The 27,803-nt window shown below is 39.5% G+C and overlaps 2 protein-coding genes across 2 annotated transcripts; both read right to left on the bottom strand.

Annotated features, from left to right (window-relative positions):
• Positions 1-865: 865 nt before the first annotated feature.
• On the bottom strand, positions 866-18,362 carry LOC110057721 (uncharacterized). Its single transcript, XM_020764306.2, has 2 exons — positions 18,298-18,362; positions 866-3,807 (listed from the first exon to the last, which is right to left on the bottom strand). Exon 2 carries the CDS (start codon positions 3,651-3,653, stop codon positions 1,920-1,922), a length of 1,734 nt encoding a protein of 577 aa, XP_020619965.2. The 5' UTR covers positions 3,654-3,807; positions 18,298-18,362; the 3' UTR covers positions 866-1,919.
• A 2,739-nt stretch (positions 18,363-21,101) lies between these two features.
• LOC149103987 (uncharacterized) lies at positions 21,102-27,186 on the bottom strand. The gene is made up of 2 exons (XM_089274027.1): positions 27,014-27,186; positions 21,102-23,355 (listed from the first exon to the last, which is right to left on the bottom strand). The coding sequence occupies exon 2, from the start codon at positions 23,223-23,225 to the stop codon at positions 22,608-22,610; it is 618 nt and encodes a 205-aa protein (XP_089130153.1). The 5' UTR covers positions 23,226-23,355; positions 27,014-27,186; the 3' UTR covers positions 21,102-22,607.
• Positions 27,187-27,803: the final 617 nt, after the last annotated feature.

Below are 27,803 nucleotides of genomic sequence, written 5' to 3'. Positions count from 1 at the left end.
GAAATGGCGTCCGAAATTTCCGAAATGTTTGATGCTTTTGGCCCACAAATCAATACGTTCATGTCTGTTGGAATTTTGTTTCAGCATTTTCGTCGTAAGCTGCTCCAGTTTGAGTGAAGTGAGACAGTGCCGAACTTAGTTATTGTTTTGTAACAATAACTTCCTCAGTTCATTCACTGAGACAAGAGCGCAAAAGAGAAGGTGACGAACGGATGCGGAAATAACCAAAAGTGAGAGTTCGGATGAGGTTTACTTTGTATTTCCTAGGTGTGAAGGCGTCCCATTTTGTGTACAGGCCGATAAAGGTCTTCTTTCGGAAAAAAGATGTTGAGAAAGAATGACTGTGGCGTTTGATGAGAATGTCCAGGAAAGGGATTGTACTGTTCTCTTCAAATTCAACGGTAAATTTGATATTTGCGTGACAGTTATTGAGGTAGTGTAGAAACTGAGTTGCTGTGTTTTTACTGTCAAACAAGGTGAAGGTATCGTCAACGTACCGAAACCAAATAGAAGGGCGAGCGTTGTTGTTAAGAACCCATTTCTCTTCAAAATGGTGCATAAAGATATTGGCCAAAACAGGACCTGAAGGAGACCCCATAGCCACACTATCAATTTGGTCATAGTATTGGCCATCAAATATGAAATGACTCTTCTTTGTGGCAAACTCCAGTAGAACTTTCAAGACTGAGCGGGACAGTGTTGGTGGATCGGGGAGGGCATACCATTTGTCAAGACAAATTTGTATTGTCTCATCAAGTGGAACGTTTGTAAACAATGAACTAACGTCAAACGAGCACATAATTTCATTGTTATGGTTATACGCCTTGGCCCAGTCTGCAAAACTAAAAGAGTCCTTGATCGTGAATTGATTCAGGAGAAACTTTATTTTAATTTTTAGGCGGGCATTTACAGATTTGAATGAACGAAAGGCTTCTTCAGTGTGAATTAATTCAAGACACAGGTAAGAGATTGCACATCGTTTAGATACTTGGAGTTTGAATGCTGCGGTCTGTGCTGTCGGCATCAATAAACATGTATTTTTGACGTTTATTTTGTGATCTCCCTTAATACGGACACCCGGATAATATCGACACTTCGGCGTGTAGCTTTGGTGCCCTTATTAACCGGGTTTTACTGAAACATACGAGACTGCTTCACCTGGATTTATTTTTTGTTCCTAGTTACTATATCAAAATTTCCAAGCAACCTCATCTCCGGTAATATGACTGACGTATTTTTCACGCTTTAAAAAACTATTTGTCACCGTAACCTTCAAGGACTCCATTATACTTTAAATACCATACACACTGTAAAGAAAAACAAAAAACAAGGACAACCGGGAAATTAAATGCGAGATTTATACCTTAGAATAGCGTAAAAGAAAGCGTCGTTTTTATTTCATATGTTAAAGATGATTTCCAGTACGTAATGCGCATTCTGGAGTTTGTTTGCGTTTTTTGTCTTGTTTCATGTAAGACATCACAACATGTAAACATTTCAGTCGCACCTATTTACATGAAGTGAATTCAAAGTTTCAAAACAACCGCCATTATGGATGCAAAGCAGGAGAAGCTTTATGCTGCGTTCTGTCTTATATCACTTGACGAAACAACTTCGCAGCTGTAAAAATCAATGAAGCTGTTGGAAAAGAATTTGAAAGGCCTCAAAGATAAGGTATGTGGTTCGTAACGAATAACGTCGATTCGCATTTCATCGAGTGAGCCATTATATTGTTTAAAATATTAGGGTGCCGAGACTGCGCAGTACGAACTGGAAATCACCTTTAATCCGTACTGCCATGTTGAACGGTACATACCTCCGCCGCAAAGGTTCGAACGTTCGTTTTAGAAATCCGCTGCGCGAGGTGAGTGCTTTCACGCAATCCCGTGCCTGCACTCACATCGCCTAGAAGATTTTCCCTACCCGAAAAACAACCCTTGAGCCTCTCCGGAGGCGAGAGTCTCGTAGGTAAACTCCTCCTGATAAACCCAACAGGTAAAGCTTTCAACTTCGCTTGTACTTTCTTCACTCAAACCAAACAACATTTCAGACGTTTTGCCACTGTGAGTTGCAGCTGGCTCCGGAACGTGTCTTAGTTGAAAGCGCTGATCATGCTGATTGTCTCTTGCGTGTATTTCTTCATGTCGCTTGCAATCTGATAAGCGGCCAAAGTCTTGGTTACAATGCTTGCATGTATACTGCTTTTCTCCTGTGTGAGTTTTTTCGTGTCGCCTACAATTTGATGACTTGTTAAAGCACTTATTACAGTATTTGCATGCATACGGTTTCTCCCCTGTGTGAGTTCGTTCATGCTGCTTGCAAGCTGATGGGTCGCTAAAGCATTTATCACAATGTTTGCATGTATACGGCTTCTCTCCCGTGTGCGCTCGTTCATGTTGCTTCCAATGTGACCACTTGCTAAAGCCCTGATTACAATGCCTGCATGTATACGGCTTCTCTCCTGTGTGAGTTCGTTCATGCTCCTTGCAAGCTGTTGGGTCCCTAAAGCATTTATCACAATGTTTGCATGTATACGGCTTCTCTCCTGTGTGAGTTCGTTCATGCTGCTTCCAATGTGATGAGCGACCAAAGCCCTTTCTGCAATGCTTGCATGTGTACGGCTTCTCCCCCGTGTGAGTTCGTTCATGTCGCTTGCAATCTGATGAGCGGCCAAAGCCCCTTTTACAATGCTTGCATGTGTACGGCTTCTCCCCCGAGTGAGTTCGTTCATGTTGCTTATAATGTGCCAATTGGCTAAAGCACTTTTTACACAGTTTGCATGTATACGGCTTCTCTCCTGTGTGAGTTCGTTCATGTCGCTTGCAACCTGATGAGCAGCCAAAGCCCTTATTACAATAGTTGCATGTGTATAGCTTCGTTCCTGTATGAGTTCGTTCATGTCGCCTACAATTTGATGACTTGTTAAAGCATTTATCACAATGCTTGCATGTATACGGCTTCTCTCCTGTGTGAGTTCGTTCATGTTGCTTGCAATGGGATGACTTGTTAAAGCCCTTATTACAATGTTTGCATATATGCGGCTTCTCTCCTGTATGAATTCGTTCATGTTCCTTGCAATTTGCTGAAAGACTAAAGCTCTTTCCACAATACTTGCAAAAATGTGGTCTCACTCCTGTGTGAATTCGTTCATGTCGCTTGCAATATGATGAGGAGCTGAAGCTTTTATTACAATGATTACATGTATACGGCTTCTCTCCTGTGTGAGTTCGTTCATGTATCTGACAATTTGCTAACTGGCTAAAGCACTTTTTACAATGCTTGCATGAATACGGCTTTACTCCTGTGTGAGTTCGTTCATGTCTTTTACAATGTTCTAATGTGCTAAAGAACTTATTACAGTGCTTGCATGGATATGGCTTCTCTCCTGTGTGAGTTCTCTCATGTTGTTTGCAGTTTCCTAATTGGCTAAAGCACTTATTGCAATGCTTGCATGTATACGGCATCTCTCCTGTGTGAGTTCGTTCATGTCTCTTGCAATCTGATGAGCGACCAAAGCCCTTTTTACAATGCCTACATGTATACGGCTTCTCTCCTGTGTGAATTCGTTCATGCTCCTTGTAAGCTGATAACTGGTTAAAGTACTGTCCGCAATGCTTGCATGCGTGCGCCTTCTCCGGTATCTTGGTTGCCATATCCGTCGAAGCAGGTTATGATTGGCTTAAAAATTATCCCGCGTTTTGTCGAAAACCATGGGTTTCTTCCGTCGCGAACCCGGATGTTGGATTTGATTCTTTTTTAAGGAGTCATGTCAACTGTGCTGTCAAGATAGATGTTTGTGCCGTATTCCTAACAAAATGACAAAGAAAATATCATATCAAGTTTGCTAGTTATCGGGCAGGGTGGTGGGAACTCGGTTTGCAATTCGTGTTCACAGCGCGGCCACGCGACAAATGGTCCTAATTTTATTTTCAAATAAATTATTCGTGCTCTGTTCTTTCTTTCATGTGAGTTATATTGTTTTCATGTTCTTCAGATGTTTTATTCGGAGCGAGTGTTGCAAACCAGAAAACTTCATTATCACAGCATTCACTGACTGCGACGAGACTGGAAGAACAATCTACATCTGGGAAATTCTTTTAGGATAAGTGCTAGAGTGAATCAGTTACTAGACTACGAGTAGTCCCTCTTTCGCTTAGTCCGTCGTACGCGACGCGAAAGAAAACTGCGAGAAAAAAAAATGGCCGCGAAAAACCCTCTCAGTTACAGTAATCGATCTAACTGTAATTTACTGAATGGTTTTCCCTTTAAAGTATAAATAAATTCCACTTTTTGAAAGTGAGTGAAGGATTCCCAACGCTTCATGATCAAGCATCTCCATACATGTATATGGCTTATTGGATGTTCTTATGTGCAGTCCTGTGGACAAATTTGTCTACCTTTGTTCTGAGATGGGAGGATCCAGTGGGGCAGAGACAGGTATCAGCAGGAGACTATCCCTCAATAAAGTGCCTTTGTAAAGCTCAAACCAGTGTGGAATTCAACAGTTTAGTGCTAAAAGACCAAACTTAAAATCTTCAAGAGTAATGTCCTAGCTGTCTTACCATATAGTGGTAGACGCGGTGGCCTCATGGTCAGTGCACTCAACTCCGGAGCGAATCGAACGGTCCAGATTTGAGCCCTGGCCTGGGTCATTGTGTTGTGTTCCTGGGCAAGACACTTCACACTCATGGTGCCTCGCTCCACCCAGATGTATAAATGGGTACTGGCAAATTTAATGCTGGGGGGTAACCCTGCGATGGACTAGCATCCCATCCCGGGGGGAGTAGAAATACTCCTAGTCACTTCATGCTACTGAAACCAGGATAAGCTCTGGCCTGATGAGCCACTTGGCTTGTATGCAGACTTTATCTACCTACCTCTTCTAGTATATGGTGCAGAAACATGGAACACAACTGAACATGATGCCTGCCGGTTGGATTACAGAGAGGGTGCTTAAGGAAAATTTTTCAAATCTTTTGGCCAGAATAGATTATGAACAAAGATCTATATTAAAAAAGCTGGGATGATGCCTGTTTCGGACATGATTACAGATAGGTGCTGGGTATGGTTACTGCCATGTTCTAAGGCTTGCGAATATCAACAATGCTAAGGTGTCTTTAACATGGAGCCCTGAGGGTAGAAGAAGAAGAGGTAGACCCAAGACAACCTGGCGTCAAACGATTGAGAGAGAATGGGGGAGACTTGGCTTTCCCTCATGGGTGCAGTTCAAAAATGTGGTGAAAGACCATGCGAAGTGGGATGAGTTGGTGTGCGGCCTCACACCCCCCCCCCCCCCCCCCCGCGAGGTATTAGAAGAATGATGATGATGATGATGATGATGATGATGATGATGATGATGATGATGATGATGATGATGATGATGATGATGATGATGATGATGATGATGATGATGATGTACATCCTCATAATTATCTCAAGGCAGATGGGTTCCAGTTCAATCGATCAACCATGCAAGTTAAGATTTCTGTCAACTGGCCACAAGAAAATATCACCTTGGGATTTATAAATTTAAGTCTCTCCTTGCCCCAAATTTGTCTCCACATATAAATATAATATAGAGATTTAGCCAAACCTAAAGGCAGAGTTCCTGGGCTGGGTTGTTCAAAGCCTGATTAAGCTAACCCAGGATAAGCGAAAATTTTGATTTGAGTTTTGCAACTCTGCGGTGAGGTTTTCTGTGTATTGTTTGGCCTTCTGTTTTGAGGTTGAATAATCTCAACATACACGAAGCAAAAGCAGTTAAAAACATTTGTACACAAGAAAAATTTATAATTTCGGTTAACTTTTAATCCTGGGTTAGCGCCAACCAGCTTCCAAACAACCCAACCTGGCATAAGCCCATGATCCAATTGAAATCCAGCACTTGGTCAGCAGTCAACTTAAAAAAACAATTGACGTCAATGAGCTCTAAACTTGAGTGTGTGATATGGTCACATGATACTGGTCAGCGGATACCTTGTTTTGACAGGTGTCCATTTACCATAACATGGATGTGCAATATTAAACATTAAGATGCTGTAAACCAAGGCAGCATGTTTCTGACAACCTATTAGCTGGAATATAACCACCATCTTACACAACTCTGCTGCCATCATCATCGTTGTCATGCGTACACACCTACGAACAACACCACTAGCCATGATAACCATGAGAAAATCAATTCATGGGGTTACTTTTCTTTCCTATATGAGTATGGGGCTCTGCTTGGCAGCCCCTGCTCCACTGTTAAATATAATATGTGGAGACTTTGGTTTTCTTATTAGTAAATAGGTTGAACAGGAAAATCATCCAGGATTTTTATTGTTCAAACACATTATTAGAGTTGTTTAAACTATTTTCTAGTCTTTGCATCCCCACATGTTCAGCACTGTTCACTAATTTTAAATACAAGAATCTAGTCTCCATTTACCATTACTTCCCTCAAGGGGGTAAAATTATGTCACCTTGTTACATTTACGGACAATTTAAGCCCGTCTACATGTCATTGGCATCCCACTTAACTATTCTAGCAACTTGGCAAAGGTGAAGTTTTGAATTATTTAAGTTGTTTACATGACACTTGCATAAACCAAATTTAATCCTCTGTGTAGTGGTACTTGTTAAGTTGAATGTACCAAAGGAAAAATAAAAGTGGCTAAAACCATTTATAAACCTTTGATAAATGCATTGAATGATTACTAAAGGCAATCGTATTTGTATTATTCTCCTTATTTGAGAAAATCAGACCTTCATAACTAACTGCTTGTGAACTGCTTGTCATCACTTGACAACGACCAGTTTACTTGACATTATTTTCCCTTATTATAATTAAGCTTATTATCATTGTGTAAAATAATGTCTACCATGTTTACGTTAAGCTTATATTCACTGGCTGGTAACCTGTACGTATTCAGCGTGTCTCAGTTTCTTGTTAATAAATTTGATTGCTGGCGGCTCCCTCTACTATTTGTTGTATGTTTGTCTCTACTTAGAATAGAAATGTTTTCTATATGGCTTAGCAGAGCGAAAGAGAATAGAATTGCTAGTTTTAGTCCGTTGAATCAAGAAAATACAGGGACCCTGGGTCCACCTTTGTACAGCACATACATTCTGGTATAATTTATTATAAAACACAACTACTTGTAGTGTACTGGGAAAGATTTCCGTATAACCCCATACATTTATTATGTATGCAGAATTATTAATTATGTATGCGCTCTACTGTTTTTGAAGACAATAGCAACTCCCTAAGGTATTGAATATATACATTGATAATTACTACTTACTGTGTGAATAAAAGAGGATTTGATTGCACGCTGTGGCACGCTATCGCGCATTGTCTTTTCACCAATTCTTTTCTTCCCCTAGCTCCATTCTTCCCCCTTTTTCTTCTCCATATTACCCAGGCTTGTTACAGATTTTTTCCTTTTTTTCTTGTACCTCATCAAGCCTCGAGCCACTTACCTTTCGCACACCACTCACTTACCAGTCTCTCTTCTACACCACTACACTACGAGGTTCAGTTGAGAATTACCCCTCCAAAAATAATTTTTATTTTAATTGACTCATTCGGATTCCAAAAACTTAACATTACAATTTACTTATTCATGTGTTTAACGCATGTTGCATGCTGCACGAAAACGTGCATCGCATGTGTGGGTCCCTGGTGAATAAAAGGAGGGGGGGATGATTTCTTTCTGTCTCCCAATTGCTTCTCACAGTCAACCACAGCCTAAACTTTGTAGACCCAGACACAAGTGCGCACACCCAGCGCATTAAAAATACATGGTGGGGAGTCAAACGAAGCATGCCTCGTACAGGAACATGCAAAGATCTCTTCGAAAGCTATCTACAGGAATGGTTGTGGTGTCAGCACTACGGAGATGATCCTTTTGGAAACATTATCAAGCATATCGCCGACTTATACGAATTGCGCAAAGGTGCTTAAATTGTTCCTCGTACCACTGTATGCACTGTTTGTGATCTGATCGCCACTTCATGGAGGAAAGAAACAAAATACACAGCTCCATCGCATGGGTCTGAATTTGAGGAAGGAAATCGAGGGCAAAAAAACGCGGAGAGACGCGACAGGTAAGCTAGAATTTTATTTCACTTTGTTTACATTTACAAAATTAGTATAATAGTCGCTAACCCGCGCAACAGATTATAGCTAACCGCAAGCAGCCGGTTTTGCTTAGGCCTAAAACAGTATTTTTAAGCTTTTTTAAACTAGCGAATAGGTCTAAATCGCTATTATTTGAAACAGTTTTAAGCCTGCGCTCAGTTTAAAAATACGGTAAATGCGCCCAAAATTTGAACGGGGTTGGTAACGTTACCTGACAAATAGGGGCGTCTGACATATAGGGGCGCTATATCAAAATACCAAAAGTTTATCATTACCTCTGCATGGTTAATGTGTCACACTAGTAATAAAAGGTTTAAAATGACAGCTTTGGACTTATAAAAAAGTGTTAAAACGACAGCTTTTGACTTCTACGGGAAGGAAAAGACTAATAATGAATTGGTTCGCTGAGTTGAGGTTCGAAGAATGGAGGTGTCGAGAAAGATCCAATTAGATCCACTGAAGAAAGATCCATCTAGATCCACTACAACGAATGCTTTCTTTGTCAGTATTTGTTAAGTCCTAAACTTTCTAAATTCGGAATATTTTTCAGGATTTCATAATTCTTAAGAGAGTCATAAATGGCCGAAGTCTCCTCCTACATGTATTGCGACTCAAGTTCAGTAAACTTTAATTTGAATGGGGCGATCTGTTCCTGAAATTGTCACAGAATTGTTACAAACAACTTAAGCCACGCGTTTTGGCAAATTCATGAATGCTTCATGTTTTCAAAACTGATCAATCTATCGCGTAGTCTCTTTCGCAGCCGTTGTTGCGAAGGAATCTACATCGTATCTATCACGGGAAAAATACAATACATAGTTTTCAATGTCACGCAATAAGAAAATAAATACAACACCATACAGTACTAGTGGATAAAGTCAAGAAATAGGTACAGAAGATCATTATTTTTCGTACGGTTAGGTCTTTGCGTTTTCCTAAACTTAAGACATTCGTATAAATTTTTCACAGAACTTTATGGAGCCCACAGTACGGAAACGCCGTGTTGGATTACCTTCGTGGTCAACTAAATATGACGGCCGGAAATATTTTAAACATCTGGAACTTACTTTGGATATCTAGGCGATCGATTATCTGTATTGAGCAAACGAGCATTTGGATTTAAGCACATTTCCTAATGCTCCAACTTCTAAAAAGGCTAAAAAACTTGAGATAGTTATATATTTTTCTACAAACGCGATCGTAGCTCCATGTCACGCTCCACTGCCATCAAAATACTCTGTTTGAATTGTAAACAGATATAAATTTACCGTCTCTTATGCCTGGCTCTCAAGTTTTGTCTACGTACACGTATTTAGAGAGGTAAGATTCGAGGCGTTAATAATTCCCATTTACGGCAAACAGCATATATTAATGTTTTGGCATTTCTCTTGTATACTCCGACATATAAGGGCATATGACAAATAGGTGCATCTGACATATAGGGGCATCTGACATATAGGGGCATCTGACAAATAGGGGCGTCTGACATATAGGGGCGTCTGACAAATAGGGGCATCTGATATATAGGGGCATCTGACAAATAGGGGCATCTGACATATAGGGGCGTCTGACATATAGGGGCATCTGACAAAAAGGGGCATCTGACATGTAAGGGCGTCTGACAAATAGGGGCATCTGACAAATAGGGGCGTCCGACATATAGGGGCATCTGACAAATAGGTGCATCTGACAAATAGGGGCGTCTGACAAATAGGGGCGTCTGACATATAGGGGCGTCTGACAAATAGGGGCATCTGACAAATAGGGGTATCTGACATATAGGGGCATCTGACAAATAGGGGCATCTGACAAATAGGGGCGTCTTACAAATAGGGGCATCTGACAAATAGGGGCATCTGACAAATAGGGGCGTCTTACAAATAGGGGCATCTGACAAATTGCTGGTTTTCAGTGTCACGCCATTCAAAATAGATGAAAATAAAAATCAAAACCGTTCAATAGATACAGTCCAGAATCTGGAAAATGAAAGAAGGTAAATATGCAAAGACTCTCGCCAAAATTCTGGTCAAAGCAATTTTTCTTATGCGCGATACGTGGAGAAATGTTTTACCGAAATTTATAGAGATTTGTATGGAGACGCCATGCTGATGCCCATCCGTATGGGCACCAGCATGGCGGCCGGAAACCAACAGAAAAATCTGTCACTGAGTTTTGCTACAAAAGCGTGAATTTATCCCTGGAATAACTCGAAAACATTAAAATAATACTTTTCCTAAGACATGAACTATTCAGATAGCCAAGTTCCCCGAAATAAGCCACTTTTTTAATTATGCTGACAGCTCTCTAGGCCGTCATGTAAATGCCGCGTCACGTAAAAGCTTAGAAATTCAAGCGTATTGTATCACAAAACCAAGAGCCCATTCGGAGCAAAACTTTGTGTGAATATTACTTTTTAGCTGCTCTTATACATCATTAAAGTAAAATCTCAGGGAGATCAATAGTTTTGTAGTTCGAATTTTAGTGACGTCGTGTGAAAACCAGCTATAGGGGCGTCTGACAAATAGGGGCGTCTGACATATAGGGGCATCTGACATATAGGGGCATCTGACAAATAGGGGCATCTGACAAATAGGGGCATCTCACATATAGGGGCATCTGACAAATAGGGGAATCCGACATATTTGGGGAGTCCGACATATATGGACGTCTGACATATAGGGGCATATGACAAATAAAGGGAATCCGACAAATAGGGGCGTCTGACATATAGGAGTTTCTGACAAATAGGGGCATATAACATGTAGGGGCTTCGGACATATAGGGGTTTCTGACATATAGGGCTATCTGACAGATGGGGGCATCTGACATATAGGGGCGTTTGACATATAGGGGCACCGGATTTAAGGGTCAATAGCACATCCGAAATTCTCTGTATAAATGTGAGCTGTTGCCATTCCAAGGCAGGTCTTTTTGCAACTTTTTGCATCTATTACAGCTGTTTTAAATATAGCTCTGATCACTATTAAACTATACAGCAATAAAAGCAGGGAATTCCATTGATAGTTGATTTATGTTCCATAGAAGGGATCATCGTAATCGGCGTGGATCACAAATGTTACAAACTTCAAATGGTTCTTCTCACCATGCAATATAGTATATGTATTCGTATAAATCAGAGTGCACTAACAAGTATTAAGTATTTACACTACCAGTGTAAATCAACAGTGGATTAAATCCTTGATCCCAGCCGCTTTCGTACGATTACTCATTTATTATGTAAATTTCAAAATCAGGAAACCGCCTGCATCAATTTGCAGTGCATTACAAATAAAGAATGAACGCCAAATTGGCCTCCTCTCCGCCAAACTTAGTAAAGTAGTAATTTCTTGGTTATACCATAAGTCCAAGAATGATTGAACACAACAACGAACGAACCAATTACAGAAGATGAAATGCTGTGGGGATTTCAGGGGTGACAACTTGCCTTATTTTTGTCAGCTGCAAAAAGACATCAACTACTTGTGAAGTCAGTCACCACATAATTGACTTATGATGTTCACAACAAATGAACATTGGATCTGTTTACACTTATGTCCAGCAGCAAGTATTGTGTATCAAGTAAATACATATACATCGTATTTCTAAGACAATAAAGAAGTTTTGGCGTTCGCAGCAATGGGTCACATGCCAGCAGTATTTCAATTTTTGCGCCATCGGATTTGGTTCTAAGTACCTTTTACGATGTTGTAATTAAGATCAATGAAAACTATCTTATCGCTTGTAAAATTCCTTTGAAAATGTTACCTATTGTGCTCGAAAAAGACAATCAGCCACTATTTTTCTTTTTAACTTGATTTCATTACAAATATTGTTTTCTAAAACCCCCATTTACTTCAGTAAGTGTTAATTCAGTTTAACTTGTCTCTACATAAATTATATGGCTTCTTTAAACAATTTCTTTAATTACTTTGAAGCCAACACGAAATATTCATTTCTAACTGCCTAACTAAGTTAATGAAATATTATATAATTAATAGGTACGGTAAATATTAAAAATCAAATTTCATTCTAACGTGCAAAGTGTAAACTTCAAACAATAGACAGGACAAACACGAAAATGGCCGTTTTTTTTGTTTCGTAGAATTTGAAAAAATGCTTTTTATTGTTATGATCGTTACCATTATCTTATTGTTTGAAGTTTACAGTCTGGACATTAAACGTAATGGTGATTCCAGGTTGTGGCTGTGGTTGTGGCTGTGGTTATGGCTGTGGTTTGGCCTTTATGTGCTTCAACTTTTTTGGCCGAGTTCTGTTGGCTCGGCACTGATAAAAGCGGTGGCCCTTTCGGCCACAATTCCAGCATTTCCCTTTGTTTCCCTTTGAAATGACAGACCTTTTCACACAAAGTAAAATATCCGTACTTGTCTTTCAATTGAAAATGGGCCCCGTTTTCATGGAGTAACCCTAACTAAGTACAGTGTATAGAGGTCGAAGGCTTCAAATGAGAGCCTTTCTCACACAACTAAGGATCAGTACTTGTCTTTCCAATAAAATGGGCCCCGATTTGATGGGGGAGCGCTAGCTAAGTACATTATGTAGAGTTGAAATGAGAGACTTTTCAACCCAAAGTAAAAAAGTCCGCAATTGTCTTCCAAATGGAAATAGACCCCGATTTGATTTGGCAGCGCGAAATAAGTACATTATGTAGAGGGCAAATGATTAAAATGAGAGATTTTTTCACACAAAGTCAAAGATCAGTCCTAGCTAAGTATAACATATAGAGGACGCAAGATTGAAATGAGAGACTTTTTGGACACAAAGTAAAAAATCCGTAATTGTCTTGCAAATGAAAGTGGACCCCGATTTGATGTGTGAACGCCGTGTAAGTACATTATAGAGAGGGCGAATGATTAAAATGAGCGACTTTTTCACAAAAAGATAAAAAGATCCGTACTTGTCTTTCAAATGTAAATGGCCCCGTTTTCATGAAGGAGCGCTAGCTAAGTACAGTATATAAAAGGGCTAAAGATTGAACTGAGAGACTTTTTCCCACAAGGTAAAAAAACGAAATTGTCTTCCAAATGGAAATGTACCCCGATTTGATGTGGGAACGCCGGGTAAGTACTTTATGGATTGGGCAAATGATTAAAATGAGAGACTTTTTCACACAAAGTAACAAATCCGTACTTGTCTTTGAAATGTAAACGGGCCCCGTTTCGATGGCGAACACTAGCTAACTACAGTTCATAGAAGGCGAAAGATTGAAAGGAGAGACTCTTTAACACAAAGTAAAAAAGCCGTAATTATCTTCCAAATGAAAGTGGACCCCGATTTGATGTGGGAAAGCCGAGTAAGTACATTATGGAGAGGGCGAATAATGGAACGGAGAGATCTTTTTACACAAAGTCACAAATCAGTACTTGTCTTTGAAATGTAAACGGGCCCCGTTTCGATGGCGAACACTAGCTAACTACAGTTCATAGAAGGCGAAAGATTGAAAGGAGAGACTCTTTAACACAAAGTAAAAAAGCCGTAATTATCTTCCAAATGAAAGTGGACCCCGATTTGATGTGGGAAAGCCGAGTAAGTACATTATGGAGAGGGCGAATGATGGAACGGAGAGATCTTTTTACACAAAGTCACAAATCAGTACTTGTCTTCGAAATGAAAGTGGGCCCCGATTTGATGTGGGAGCGCTAAGTACGTACAGTATATATAGGGCGAATGATTGAAATGAGCGACCTCGTGACAAAAAGTGAAAAAATACGTAACTGTCTTTCAAATGAAAATAGGGCGCGTTTTCATGGAGAAGCGCTAGCTAAGTATAGCATGTAGAGGGCGAATGATTAAAATGCGAGACTTTTTCACACAAAGTACAAAAATCCGCAATTGTCTTCCAAATGAAAATGGACCCCGATTTGATGTGGGACCGCCGGGTAAGTACATTATGGAGAGGGCGAATGATTAAAATGAGATATTTTTTCACACAAACTAAAAAATCAGTACTTGTTTTAAAAATGATAATGAGCTCCGATTTGACTTGGGAGCGCTAGCTAAGTACAGCATATAGAGGGCGAATGATTGGAATGAGCGACTTCTTTACAAAAAGTAAAAAAATCCGTAGTTCTCATTAAAATGAAAATATGGCCCGTTTTCAAGCGATAGCTAAGTATAGTAGACAAAGGGCGAAAGATTGAACTGAGAGACTGTTTAACATAAAGTAAAAAATCCGTAATTGTCTTCCAAATAAAAATGGATCCCGATTTGATGTTGGAGCGCTAGCTAAGTACAGTATATAGAGGGCGAATTATTGAAATGAGCGACTTCTTCACACAAAGTCAAAAATCCGTAGTTGTCTATCAGATATAAATGGGCCCCGCTGTGATGGAAAAAAGTAGCTAAGTACAGTTCATAGAGGGTGAATGATTGAAATGAGGGACTTTTTCACACAAAGTCAACAATCCGTTGTTGTCTTTCAAATGTAAATGGGCCCCTTTTCGATGGGAAAAACTAGCTAAGTACATTTTATAGAGGGCGAATGATTGAAATGAGAGATTTTTTCACACAAAGTCAAAAATACGTTGTTGTCTTTCAAATGTAAATGGGCCCCGTCTTGATGGGAAAAACTAGCTAAGTACAGTTTATAGAGGGCGAATGATTGAAATGAGAGACTTTTTCACACAAAGTCAAACATCCGTAGTTGTTTTTCAAATGAAAATGGGCCCCGTTTTCATGGGGGAGCACTAACAAAGTACAAAATGTAGATGGTGAATGATTGAAATGAGCGACTTCTTCACAAAAAGAAAAAAAATCCGTACTTGTCTTTCAAATGTAAATGGACCCCGTTTTGGATAGGAAAAACTAGCTAAGTACAGTTTATAGAGGGCAAATGATGGAAATGAGGGACTTTTTAACACAAAGTAAAAAAGCCGTACGGTACTTGTCTTTAAGAAGAAAATGGGCCCCGTTTTCACGGGGAGCACTAGCTAAGTACAGCTTATATAGGGCGTTTGATTGAAATGTGACGCACAAAAAGTAAAAAATCCTTAATTATCTTTCAAATGTAAATGGGCCCCGTTTGCATGGGGAAGCGTTAGCTAAGTAGATTATTTACAGGGCGAATGATTGAAATGAGAGACTAGTTCACACAAAATAAAAAAACCGTAATTGTCTTCCCAACGTAAACGGGCCCCGTTTCGATGGGAAAAACAAGCTAAGTACAGTTTAGAGAGGGCGAATGATTGAAATGAGAAACTTTTTCACACAAAGTTAAAGATCAGAAATTGTCTCAGTTTCAAATGTAATATGGGTGAGCATGAGCTAAGTACAGTTGCTGGAAGGCGCGCGAGATAGAAATGAGAGAATTTTCACATAAAGCTTCCGTTGGCGGGAATTACTCAATACAGAGTTTGTATGGGTGTTCAATAAGGGTTTTGTGACGGCGGTAGTAACTAGAACTGTCCGCTTACGAGAGTGACCACTTTCAAAAGATAATGAATGACAACAGAATACATTTGTAGGAAAAAACTATGATGTCCGATAAACTCTTAAAAACCAACATCGCCAATATCTCTCAGTCCTATATGTCAGGTGCCCTTATTTGTCAGATGCCCCTATATGTCAGATGTCCCCATATGTCATGTGCCCATGTATGTCAGACGCCCTGATATGTCAGACGCCCCTATTTGTCAGATGCCCCTAATTGTCAGATGCCCCTATATGTCAGATGCCCTTATATGTCATGTGCCCCCATATGTCAGATGCCCCTATATGTCAGATGCCCCTAAATGTCAGACGCCCCTATATGTCGGATGGCCCTATTTGTTAGATCTCCCTATATGTCAGAGGCCCCTATTTGTCAGATGCCCCTATATGGCATGTGCCCCTATATGTCAGATGCACCTATTTGTAAGACTCCCCTATTTGTCAGACGCCTTCATATGTCAGACGCCCCTATTTGTCAGATGCCCCTATATGTCAGATGCACCTATATGTCATGTGCCCATATATGTCAGACGCCCCTATTTGTCAAATGCCCCTATATGTCATGTGCCCATATATGTCAGATGCACCTATATGTCAGATGGCACTATACGTTAGATGCCCTTATATGTCATGTGCCCCTATATGTCAGATGCCCCTATTTGTACGATTCCCCTGTGAGTCATGTGCCTCTATATGTCACATGCAACTATTTGTAAGAAGCCCCTATTTGTCAGACGCCCCTATTTGTCAGATGCCCCTAATTGTCAGATGCCCCTATATGTCAGATGCCCTTATATGTCATGCGCCCCTATATGTCAGATGCCCCTATATGTCAGACGTCCCTATTTGTCAGACGCCCCTATATATCAGATGCCCCTATATGTCAGACGCCCCTATTTGTCAGATGCCCCTATATGTCAGATGCCCTTATATGTCATGTGCCCCTATATGTCAGATGCACCTATTTGTAAGAAGCCCTTATTTGTCAGACGACCTTATATGTCGGACGCCCCTATTTGTCAGATGCCCCTAGATGTCAGATACCCTTATATGTCATGTGCCCCTATATGTCAGAAGCCCCTATTTGTCAAATGCCCCTATATGTCATGTGCCCCTATATGTCAGATGCACCTATTTGTAAGACGCCCCTATTTGTCAGACGCCCTTAGATGTCAGCTGCCCCTATTTGGGAGATGCCCCTATATGTCAGATGCCCCTATTTGTCAGATGCCCCTATATGTCAGACGCCCCTATTTGTCAGATGCCCCTATATGTCATGTGCCCATATATGTCCAATCTTACCTCTCTAAATACGTGTACGTAAAACAAAACTTGAGAGCCAGGCATAAGAGACGGTTAATTTAAATCTGTTTACACTTCAACCAGCGTATTTTTGATGCAAGTGGAACGTGACACGGAGTTGCGATCGCGTTTGGCGAAAAATATGTATCTAACTCAAGTTATTTAGCCTTTTTAGAAGTTAGAGCATTAGGAAAAGTGCTTAATCGTAAATGCTCGTTTTTTCAATACAGATAATCAATAGCATAGATAGCGAAAATAAGCTGCGTAATATTTCCGGCCGCCATATTGGTTGACCACGAAAGTAATCCAACACGGCGTTTCCAAACTGTGAGCTCCGTAATTTCGTGCGAAACATTTCTACGAATGTCTTAAGTCTGGGAGAACGCAAAGACCTAACACTAAGAAAAATAATGATCTTCTTTATCTATTTCTTGACTTTATCCACTAGTACTGTATGGTGTTGTATTTTTTTTTGTTGCGTGACATTGAAAACGATCAGTATTGTATTTTTCCCGTCATAGATACGATGCAGATTCCTTTGCAATAACGGCTGCGAAAGAGACTACGCGATAAATTAATCAATTTTGAAAACATGAAGCATTGATGAATTCACCAAAACCTAATAGCCCAGATCCGCGCGTGGCTTAAGTTGTTTGGATCAATTCTGTAACAATTTCACAAACAGATCGTCCCATTCAAATTAAAGTTTACTGAACTTGAGTCGCAATACATGTAGTAGACTTCAGCCATTTATAGATCTCTTAAGAATTACGAAATCCTGAAAAATGCTCCGCATTATTCATACTGAAACGTAGAAAATTTATGGATCTAGTGAATGTAGATTTCTTGACACCTCCATTCTTCGAACCTCAGCTCAGCGAACCGATTTATTATTAGTCTTTTCCTGCCTCTAATAGTCGCTACTGATTAGAAGTCAAAAGCTGTCATTTTAACACAAACCATTTATTGGTAGTGTGAAACATTAACCATGCAGAGGTAATGATAAACTTTTGGTATTTTGATATAGCGCCCCTATATGTCAGACGCCCCTATTTGTCAGGTAACGTTACCAACCCTAGTGCAAAATTTTGATATTTCGTTTCGGTTTTCCGTAATTTAGACCTAAAACTCGAAAGATTATTCTAAGTCTCCAAAAAAATCGTTCCGTTTTTGCGTATTTTAGATAGAAAATTCGAAAAAAAATCAAAATCTAAAAGTATGCAACACTTAGCAAAAAAATGGTAAAATTTAGAGTTATTCAAATCAGATAAGTCTCAAAGGAGCGCTATTGTTTTCGCTATTGTTTAGTTAAACAAAGAACTGTGTATGCATAATAAATGTATGGGGTTATACGGAAATCTTGCCGTGTACTGTATTCTTTAGCTTACTTCGACATAAAAAGGCATTTTTATAGACGCTCTTACCTTAAAAACCAGCTTCGACAACGAATCACACGAAGGCCGCCATTACAGATATTTCACTAAAGCCCAGTCTCTCGATCCATCGGTGGGTCACACGGTGGCTGCGCCCGCAGTACGAGTGGGAGTCACGAGACCGAACGAAACCCGAAGATAATGTCTTTTTCTTTGCAGCTAACAAAAATATAGACAATGCCAATGTTGCATTGGCCTCTTCTAATACTTAGCTCGAGAATTTTGGGTTTAATCTGACTAAGAATAGTATTTTTGTTCAAGATCAGGAGCCCATTTGTCAAAATATACGACCATCGAGTCGCCCTAAGCTCGCGTTTTCGCCGCCCAGTTAAAAGTTTGGAGACTCAAAGTCTGTAATTTTTTTCAGTTTTTGTAAACTAATATGGTTTTTGGAGTTGTAAATCCATTTTCGTGCATGATATTTAATGTCGTCTCCAGTGAGAAAAGATGCCCAGTCCTAATGCCTTTTGACGCTAAGACAGTTCAGTTTTTCCCGCCTGCTGAGTCCTGATTGGTCAATTCAAATTTCAGGCATTCCAGCAGTATGTAAGGTGGGTTGCGATGTGGCAGACTAGCAAAAAATGTTTCTGATAATCATGTGTTCCACGGATTCAAATTCCAAATACGCAACCTTGTTTTCAAGAAAAACCGTGTTGCATCATGTTTCGGATACTTGGAAATTATATACTATACCTTAGTCTGTGTCGGTATCGATAAAACACGTATTCTCGATCATGGTTTAATGTGTGTCCTCCCGTAATACGGAAATCCAGTTAATATCGACTGAACGTCTCTTCTTTGATGGTCTTTGCCCGAGGAGGAATCCCATATATATAAGGGGCGGGGGTGTCCGTCGGAAGTTTTGAAAAGAACCCCTACGACGTACCAAGATCCTATCTTGAGGGCGTGGCCTGAAATGTTTTTCACCCCTAAGAGGTACCAATTATAAAACAACGAATTAGGGTATGTCATGTTTGTTTCGGCTTAATACCCTAAAAGGTAATGCAAAAGCTCCCGCTGTGAATCTTTGAGGCTGAACTCCCTAAGAGGTACCACAACCGCGTTTTCAACCCCTTAAGGGCCCATTAACCGATTTATGCGCGCGCTCGCGTGCGTTGCTAAGGAGGTGAAATTTCACTTCCGGTTACTTACGTCAGCCTGAGCGCGGAAAATAAAAACGACTCAATAACTTGTAAATTCGCTTACATTTTAGATGTTTTTCTTTGTGTTTCGCAAAGTGCAAAGTAAAAAAAGTACAAGGAAAGAGAAAAACTAACTCCTCGTGGCTTTGTTTGATCTTACCGAAGTGCGCTGGTAGTGTAAATTGCTCACGCGCTGATAGGGTTTTTCCGATATATATCGGGCGCACTTCCGGTTTCTTTAAATGCTAAAGGAAACGCGGTTTTTCATTAAATCCAGCCTTTTTCGACGGATTTCGATTGAAGCCAACGTTGGAAAGATAGCTATGCGTTCTTTTTTCAAAATCATGCTTTTTTCAGAAAATTACGATTTTTTTAATATTTTGAAATTCTCTCAAAATCTGACCTTTTAAAAATGAAACAAAATCTATGCATAGCGTAATGAGGATTTAAATTAAAATATTAAATCAATGAAAAAAATCCCGATAAAGTAATTTGCCTGGGAGCCTTTGCGTTTTTTCAATATTAGTCACATGACCATGGACGTGGCCTGATGACGTCATCACTGGTGTTACTGATCATGAAAAAGTTAAAACACGTGAAATAACTCTGAACTAAACAAAATGATGAGGTTATATGAGAATAAATCTTCCTTAGCAACGGCTCGAAAAGATCGGTTAATGGGCCCTTAAAGGTACGACGAGCAATCCCGTCCTTCTTAAATGGGAGTTTTCCCCGGGGTCTTTGATCTGTCTGGTGAAACTTTGATTACATCATGTTGCGTCATTGCTTGTTTATACGCCTAGTTAGCCTTGATTAGCCTTGGTAAATCAGCTGTCTACTTGTTTTGATCTAACTCTATAACTATGGCTTTGTAATCCCGGGTGTAATAGAGCCGAAATATTGTAACAATCTTTTTGCATTGTAATAGGCCAAACCTTGGACTGGTCTTGTTTATGTTATATTTAAAACTGTCAAATGGCGCTGAATTTTGAGTATCCCTTCGGTGATCGTATTAATGTAACAATCAATTGACTATGTGAACAGTACCAAGCAACACTCGAAGAAAAAATTCGTATCCACGCGCGGGCATGTAATATCCTCTATGTAGTATATGAGTCAGGAGACTGAAGTAACCAAGGGTTTTCTAGTCAGCCTCCAGGTATTATGTATCTATGGAGATTTAAGACAAAAAAAGCTATGAAAAGAGAATGAGATATGTACATAAAATTGGAAAAAAAGAGCATATAGAAATATTACTTGTTTTCAGAATGTTGTTCAGACAGTAAATAAAGTCTCAGATGTTTCAAGAAGTTGAAGGTATTGAGATCTTCAAGATGAGTAAGGATATTGTCCCAGAGAATAGTCGCTGTATAAACAATTGTTTGTTCACCAGAATCGGTACCCACTTTAGATATGTATAGATTTTGTCTAGATGCATATCTGGTGTGGTATCCATGTACTTCACTGGCGTATCGAAAGAAATCATGAAACAAGCTTGGTAGTAGGCCTTTGTGCCAAGAATGCGTGAATTTCAGAGCTTGCAGTCTATAAACATTAGTTACTGTGAGAACATCTAATAAGTTTAGCAAGAGGAGTGCACTGTCGGTCTGTTCACCAAAAGTTCTTGCAAAGAATATAAGCCTGATGGAATGATTTTGTTTAGATTGTACTTTATCGATGTGGGTTTTATACGCACTTCCCCATGCAAAGATGGCGTATGAAATGTAAGGAAAGATGATACTACAATAGAGTTGTTTCATTTGTGAAAGAGTTAAGAAGTGTCTAAGTTTAGCTAGTGTACCATTATTTCTTGAGATTCTAGTGCACACATGGGATATATGATGTTTGAAGGATACTGTTTCATCGAGCAATACACCAAGGTATTTGATTCGATCTTTACGTTCCAGTAAATGAAACGTACCATCTTCATTTTCAATTTTGATATTACCTTCAGAGTCTATTTTCTGTCGAGATTTAATGATCATAAAGTTAGTTTTTCAAAAATTGATTGACAATTTATTAATGTCGCACCAAACTTTTACTTTTTTCAATTAAGAATTCATTAGTTGCTCAACAGCCTCAAGATCACGTGTACTGGCAAATACGTTTGTATCATCAGCAAATATCCGAAATTTCAAAGTATCAGAACAGTATGGTAGATCATTAATTAACAATTAGACCTGTAGCCCGCAAGGGCTACGGGTCAATAGCCCATGAGGCGAAGCCGAATGGGTTATTGACCCGTGGCCCTTGAGGGCGAAGGGTCTAATTGTTTTAGTATCACCCAACTAGTCGGACAGAAAAGGTAATAATAAAGTTAGCAAATGCAAGTTGAAGAAATATTTATTTAGGAATAAAACGAAAGAAAACGTCACGCTCGATGGCGCCAATTTCGCTACTCGAGGACTATTACTAATAGTTCCCTAGTAGCGTAGCCAATCAAAATGCAGGATTTGCATTAGTCCACTAATTGGGTGATACTAATGTTAATTAGGAATAGGATTGGTCCGAGCGAACTGCCTTGTGGGATTCCACAAGTTACTGTTTGTGTCGAGGAAAGAGTATTCATCAACTGAACATACTGCCATCTATTCGCAAGATAGCTCGAAAAAAACTGAAGTGGCACACTTCTTATCCCAAGAAGTTCAAGTGCCCTTATCTCAAGAAGTTCAGTGACACGTCCTTTGTCGGCTGGTAGTATAACAAGGTTGTTGTCGTTTTTCAGTCGTTTCAGTGCTTGTCGGTCAAGTTGTTGTCAGGTACAGAGGCTGATTCTACCCTGGAAGCAATTCTGCTTCTGATGTTATCCTTGGCAGATGCTGACAAGTCTCGCTGACGAGACAGAACCGCCTCAACACTAGATACAATAGACTCCGTCGGTATCCGTTTAGGCGTCACTGAGTGTTTTAGTCCGTAGGACAGTACGTGAGTCTCGGTTTTGTCTAAGGGTCGGGAAGAAATATTCCTGACCCAGTTATCGTCAGTTTTCGGTCGTTTTTTGTCTTTATTGCGTTGAAGTCTTGTAAGTTTTCGTTCTTGTTCAGTACGAACGTGGTCTGTGGAGTGAATACGGCTTGTCTCCTGTGTGAGTTCGTTAATTTTCCTTGCGAGCTGATGTGTGACTAAAACACTTTTGACAATGCTTGCATGAATACGGCTTCACTCCTCTGTGTGAGTTCGTTCATGTTCCTTGCAAGCTGGTGACCGACTAAAGCACTTGTTACAATGCTTGCAAAAATACGGCTTCACTCCTGTGTGGATTCGTTCATGTTGCTTCCAAGCTGATGGGTCGCTAAAGCGTTTATCACAATGTTTGCATGTATATGGCTTCTCTCCTGTGTGAGTTCGTTCATGCACCTTGCAATCTAGTGAGCGGCGAAAGCTCTTTTTACAATGCTTGCATGAATAAGGCTTCTCTCCTGTGTGAGTTCGTTCATGATCCTTGCGAGCTGATGACCGACTAAAGCACTTATTACAATGCTTGCATGAATACGGCTTCACTCCTGTGTGGGTTCGTTCATGTTGCTTGCAAGCTGATGGGTCGCTAAAGCATTTATCACAATGTTTGCATGTATATGGCTTCTCTCCTGTGTGAGTTCGTTCATGTCGTTTGCAATCTAGTGAGCGGCGAAAGCTCTTTTTACAATGCTTGCATGTATACGGCTTCTCTTCTGGGTGAGTTCGTTCATGTTCCTTGTAAGGTGATAACTGGTCAAATAACTGGCCACAACGCTTGCATTCGTGTGTCTTCTCTGGTACCTCTGTCGCCATATTCATCACAGCAGGCTATGATTAGCTGAAACATAATGTCGCTTTACGTCGAAAAACAATCCTTCTGTTCGTCGCTAACCCTGATGTTGGACTTGCTTTCCTTTCAAGGCATCTTGTCAACTGTGCTGCCATATCCCTATCAAAATCAGACAAAAGTATCATATAAATAGAGTGGTTTTGAAATGAAATCGAAAGTAATCAGGCAATTACTTTGGTTTTACTACGGTTTGATATTGGAAATCTGAAATCTGAAGGAGCGTAAAATACTCTTGAGGTGAGGATTGCGCCGCTGGTAGGGTAATTACCACTATCAGATATTTCTGTGACTCGCGTGACTACATTTTAACGAAAGTAATAAAAGTTTCACAGGTCGGTTTAAAGCTTGTAAAGGCTACTTGTTATTATACTATAACGTTTTTAAAATCTTACGTTAAAAGCCAAATGAATGGGTTTTAATGCCAAAGTTTTGAAATACTGCTCCCTAGCACACTTAAAGCCCTGTCATTAGTTATCAAGGGATTTTGATTGCTAATGACAAAATATTGAACATATTTATCACTTACTTTAAAAACCCGCATGCCTATTGGTCCTATTGCAGACATTATGGCTGTGTGTCTATTTGAGAATAACACTGAGTAATACTCAGTCTTAACAAACCCTAATATATCGGTCAACAGCCACGAAACACAGTGCTTTCTGCAGTTATTTCTACCGATTTTTTTTTCCCAAAGAACTTAAGCAATAGAAGATTTTTGTCTGTGTTTACATAGCCTCATCTAAACACGAGGGGGGGAGGCGGGGTTGGGAGAATTCAAGGCAGTTATGTAAACCCAAGATGTAGTCCAGGGTCTGAATAACTTTCAAGAATTCTTCCAACCCTATGAGTGTGAGCTATGTAAACATGCACTCCTTTTATAAAATATTTCTCGAAAACCGAGGTTTGCATACTTTCATCTAAGCACACCTATAAACCAATGAGAGCAAGGTACTAATAATTTATAAAAGTTGACCAAGTATCTCTTGCTCCATACATTATAAATTACTGGATATTCCTACATGCATCATCCTTGTGATTTATTTAATTACAGAGAATGTAAGAAACAGTTGCACATACATGTAGCTGCTTATAACTTGGCTACAAATGATGCAAACAAAAATACAAAATTGCACTCATAAAGCGTAATCATGAACATTATTTCAGTTTACTGTGCTCCAAATTTGAGATCCAAAGATCTAACATTTGATCTACATATCATTTTCACGTATCTTATAACATAGTTTATTTTATTTTTTTATATCTTGTTTTTTTCCCCCAGCATTTCAAGGTTTTTCTCATTATATTTTGCAATGATTATACAACTTATTTTTTGAGCATTTTTTTGGCAACACTTTTGTAAATGTATAAGGTGCAGTGCTCTAATGACAAGTGTGCTGGACACTGGCTCAAGCAGTCTGGGTTCCAGTCCTGACTGGGATCAGGCTCGCTTAGTTTTTACTACTTTGAGTAGTTTTTTTGCTTATTAAGTTTAATGTATTCTTTTGCTGAATGATATTCTATGTATTATGCAAAATAAAATGGCTGTTGTTGTTGTTGTTGTTGTTGTTGTTGTGAGATATGGTTAACCCTTATAATTATTGGGAGCTGACCACCTTAAAGTCAGTGATATTTAATTTAGGCTACCCTGAGAGCTATTTAGGTTAGCCAGGGCAATATAGTTTTAGTAATCTTGTATTTTTTGGGGAAGGAACCTAAGTTTACAACCCCTGCCAGGGCTGTGGTTTTTATTAGTTTCCCTCACCATTTTTATTTTTTTATTTTTGTGCATACTGATCATTGTAATTTCTTTGTATCTTTTTTATGGCAAATAAAAATAAAATAAACTAAATAAATGTTTAGGTTGACTGGAGTGCTATTTAGACTAACCAGGGCAATATCAATTTTAGGTTAACTGGAGTGTTATTTAGGCTAACCATAGCAACCTTTAGTCATTTTATCTTTTTATGTTTTAAACACACCCCCTTGTAATGATACACATTACGAAATAGTTGGCATGATAACAGGATACTGATAATTTACATCTGAAAAGAAGAAAGGTTTACATCAATTCATAACAAAGTCACCTCAGCCTCATTTCTGTGCTAAAGCCAGATCACGATCAGTAAGCACAGAACTGTAAAATGGATTATTATATCACCTTTTAGTGATTAAATTTATCTTCAGCCCCAATGTGTCTCTGCATATTATACAAGTGTCCTTATTACGGTGTAGTTGTGAAACTGAAGAGGCAAAACATTAACTGTTTTTATTTTTGAAACACCTAGATTAATTATTGACTATGCTTAAGTAGTGTAAACTATTTTCTCACAGTAATTCACTACAAAGTCACTTCACTGAAATTATGTTCAACTACAACAAGATCAACAAAACCACATTTTCACTTTAAATTAGTGCCACAAAGCAATCAAATAATGACAATCAAGTAAAACGAATCTAAACATCTGTGCAAACAGTGAATATGTAGTAATACTTGTCAAATGGACTGAGGAAGAAAAAAATTACAGAACCCATTTCAAACCATTTGAATAATCAGAGCCAAAGACAATCATTCTTCTTTGATTTTTCATAACTGCTACTTTTAGTCCTTTCAATCACAATGGCAAAACACGATGACAGACTACAGGGACCTTAAGTGCAACTTAAGAACATTTGCCCCCATTGTTACTGTGCATCCTTACTGCACATGCAATTATTCATGTCACAATGTCACACTACAGTAAAAACCAGTGTGCAAGAACCTACATTTTTAGAAATCTGGTAAAACCATGGGTGTCTTGTACTTTGAGTAGTTATTGGCAATTTAGGCTAAGTAGGTTCTTAATTAGTACTAATTAGGATCTTAACTCTTATGAAGGAGATATAGTTGTTGATTACTAAACTTGGGTTTGGTCCTTGAATATAAAGTAATTATTCACAACTGTATTATATATTCTCTTGAAAACACAAATTTGAAACCTTAAAGTCACACTCCTCGGTTAAAATGTTTATCATAATTAAAAGTAACCCAAATTTAAGAACCTGCTTGATCTTGGTTGGCTAAACAGGTTCTTATATTTTGGGTATTAAAATGGAAAATTTCTGCCAGCAGGTTCTTAAACCACTAGGCTCTCACAAACCGGTTTTTATTGTATGTAATAAATCAAGCGCACATACTACAAAAGAAATATAAGCAAGAATAGGGCTTGACATCAGGTATTTGCTGACTTCACCTGCAATATACTGGCTTAATTAAATGGTCGGTGACCAGACCCCCTCTTTTCTTTTCATAGACAACAACAACAGTTCAACGACAACAGTTTATTTCTACTACTGGAGTAGATCACTTCCTTTTCTGATTTTTCCATCTAAAAATAAAATTCCGAGAAAATCTGTACGTGAAAAGTTACAAATATTTCGCCTGTTTTGCTTTTGTCCGAGTGAAGTTTCGTCGAACGTGGACGAGCAAGACTAATAAGTATTCTTCTTCGAATCTCTCTTCGATTTTTTTTTTTTCGTTTTTACTTCTTGACCTTCTTGGCAAAAGTTGATCTCTACCTTACTACATCATTTGGCAAGCTTTATAATTACAGTTCTGTACGTGAGAACAAGCTAGAACATTTTGGACGCAAACGGCCTTAATACAAGCACGATTTACCGTCTGTGGTATTAGCTATATTATGATGCGATGAAATGAGGTGACCCTGTTTTTTGTAAGATTAGCCTGGCTTCAATGAGGCATTCTTATAAACTCTCTTACCTTGAAAAAGCAGCGACAACAACTTGCACAGCAAATCACACGATGGACGCCATTTCACTAATTACACTGGAGCCCAGTCTCCCGATTTTCCAGACGGGTGCGTCACGCAATCTTCCTCCCCCACGAAGGAAGGAGAAAGATTGCGTGACGAGCCAAATTAGCGTCTGCGTAGGAGGCTAGAGGTGTGAATGACTTGAACGAAACGAGTGCCGGCGCGGCGAAGAAAAAGTGTTTTGATAAGTTCCAGAGACACATTCTCGTTTCTTAAAAACACAGTGGCGGACCGGGCGGATGGGACCTGAATTTTATTTGTCCATCCAGGCAGATGGAAACAAGGATGGGCTAGGTGTGTGGGCCATTTCTGAGGGGGACACTGGGGTTTACGGTATTGCGGTATTGAGATTTTTTCATGCGGTATTTCGGTAATTTAAATCTTGACGTGCGGTATCGCGGTATGATAGAGCCCGGCGGTATACGGTTTTTTCATCCTTTTGGCTGACGGTATTCGGTAGAAGAAGGTCCTTCACGAATATTGCGGTACCGTCCATTTGCGCTCTCCTTTCTCAGGCAGGTCAATACACTATGCAAAACAAAACACGGGCTTAACTGTAGAATACCCGTCCACTCCAAATGCAGCCAAGTAGCCAAGTAGCCACCTGGCTACGCGGCTACTAAGATAAGGTACAGTGAAGCCGCGTAACTGCGTAGCCACGTAGCCGCGTCAGCACGGTAGCATAATACTTAAATTACTTTGACCCCTTCCAATACTCAACTCGAGATTTCTGGGGGT

This window comes from Orbicella faveolata, unplaced genomic scaffold, assembly GCF_042242905.1.
Source record: "Orbicella faveolata isolate gen_17 unplaced genomic scaffold, um_ofav_v1 contig_35, whole genome shotgun sequence".
NCBI classification, from domain to species: Eukaryota; Metazoa; Cnidaria; class Anthozoa; order Scleractinia; family Merulinidae; genus Orbicella; species Orbicella faveolata.
This window is presented reverse-complemented; position numbering and strand designations above follow the sequence as displayed.

Coding starts and splice junctions, on each gene's coding strand:
- LOC110057721 (XM_020764306.2), bottom strand. CDS start 3,653: ATGGCAACCAAGATACCGGAGAAGGCGCACGCATGCAAGCATTGCGGA.
- LOC149103987 (XM_089274027.1), bottom strand. CDS start 23,225: ATGAATATGGCGACAGAGGTACCAGAGAAGACACACGAATGCAAGCGT.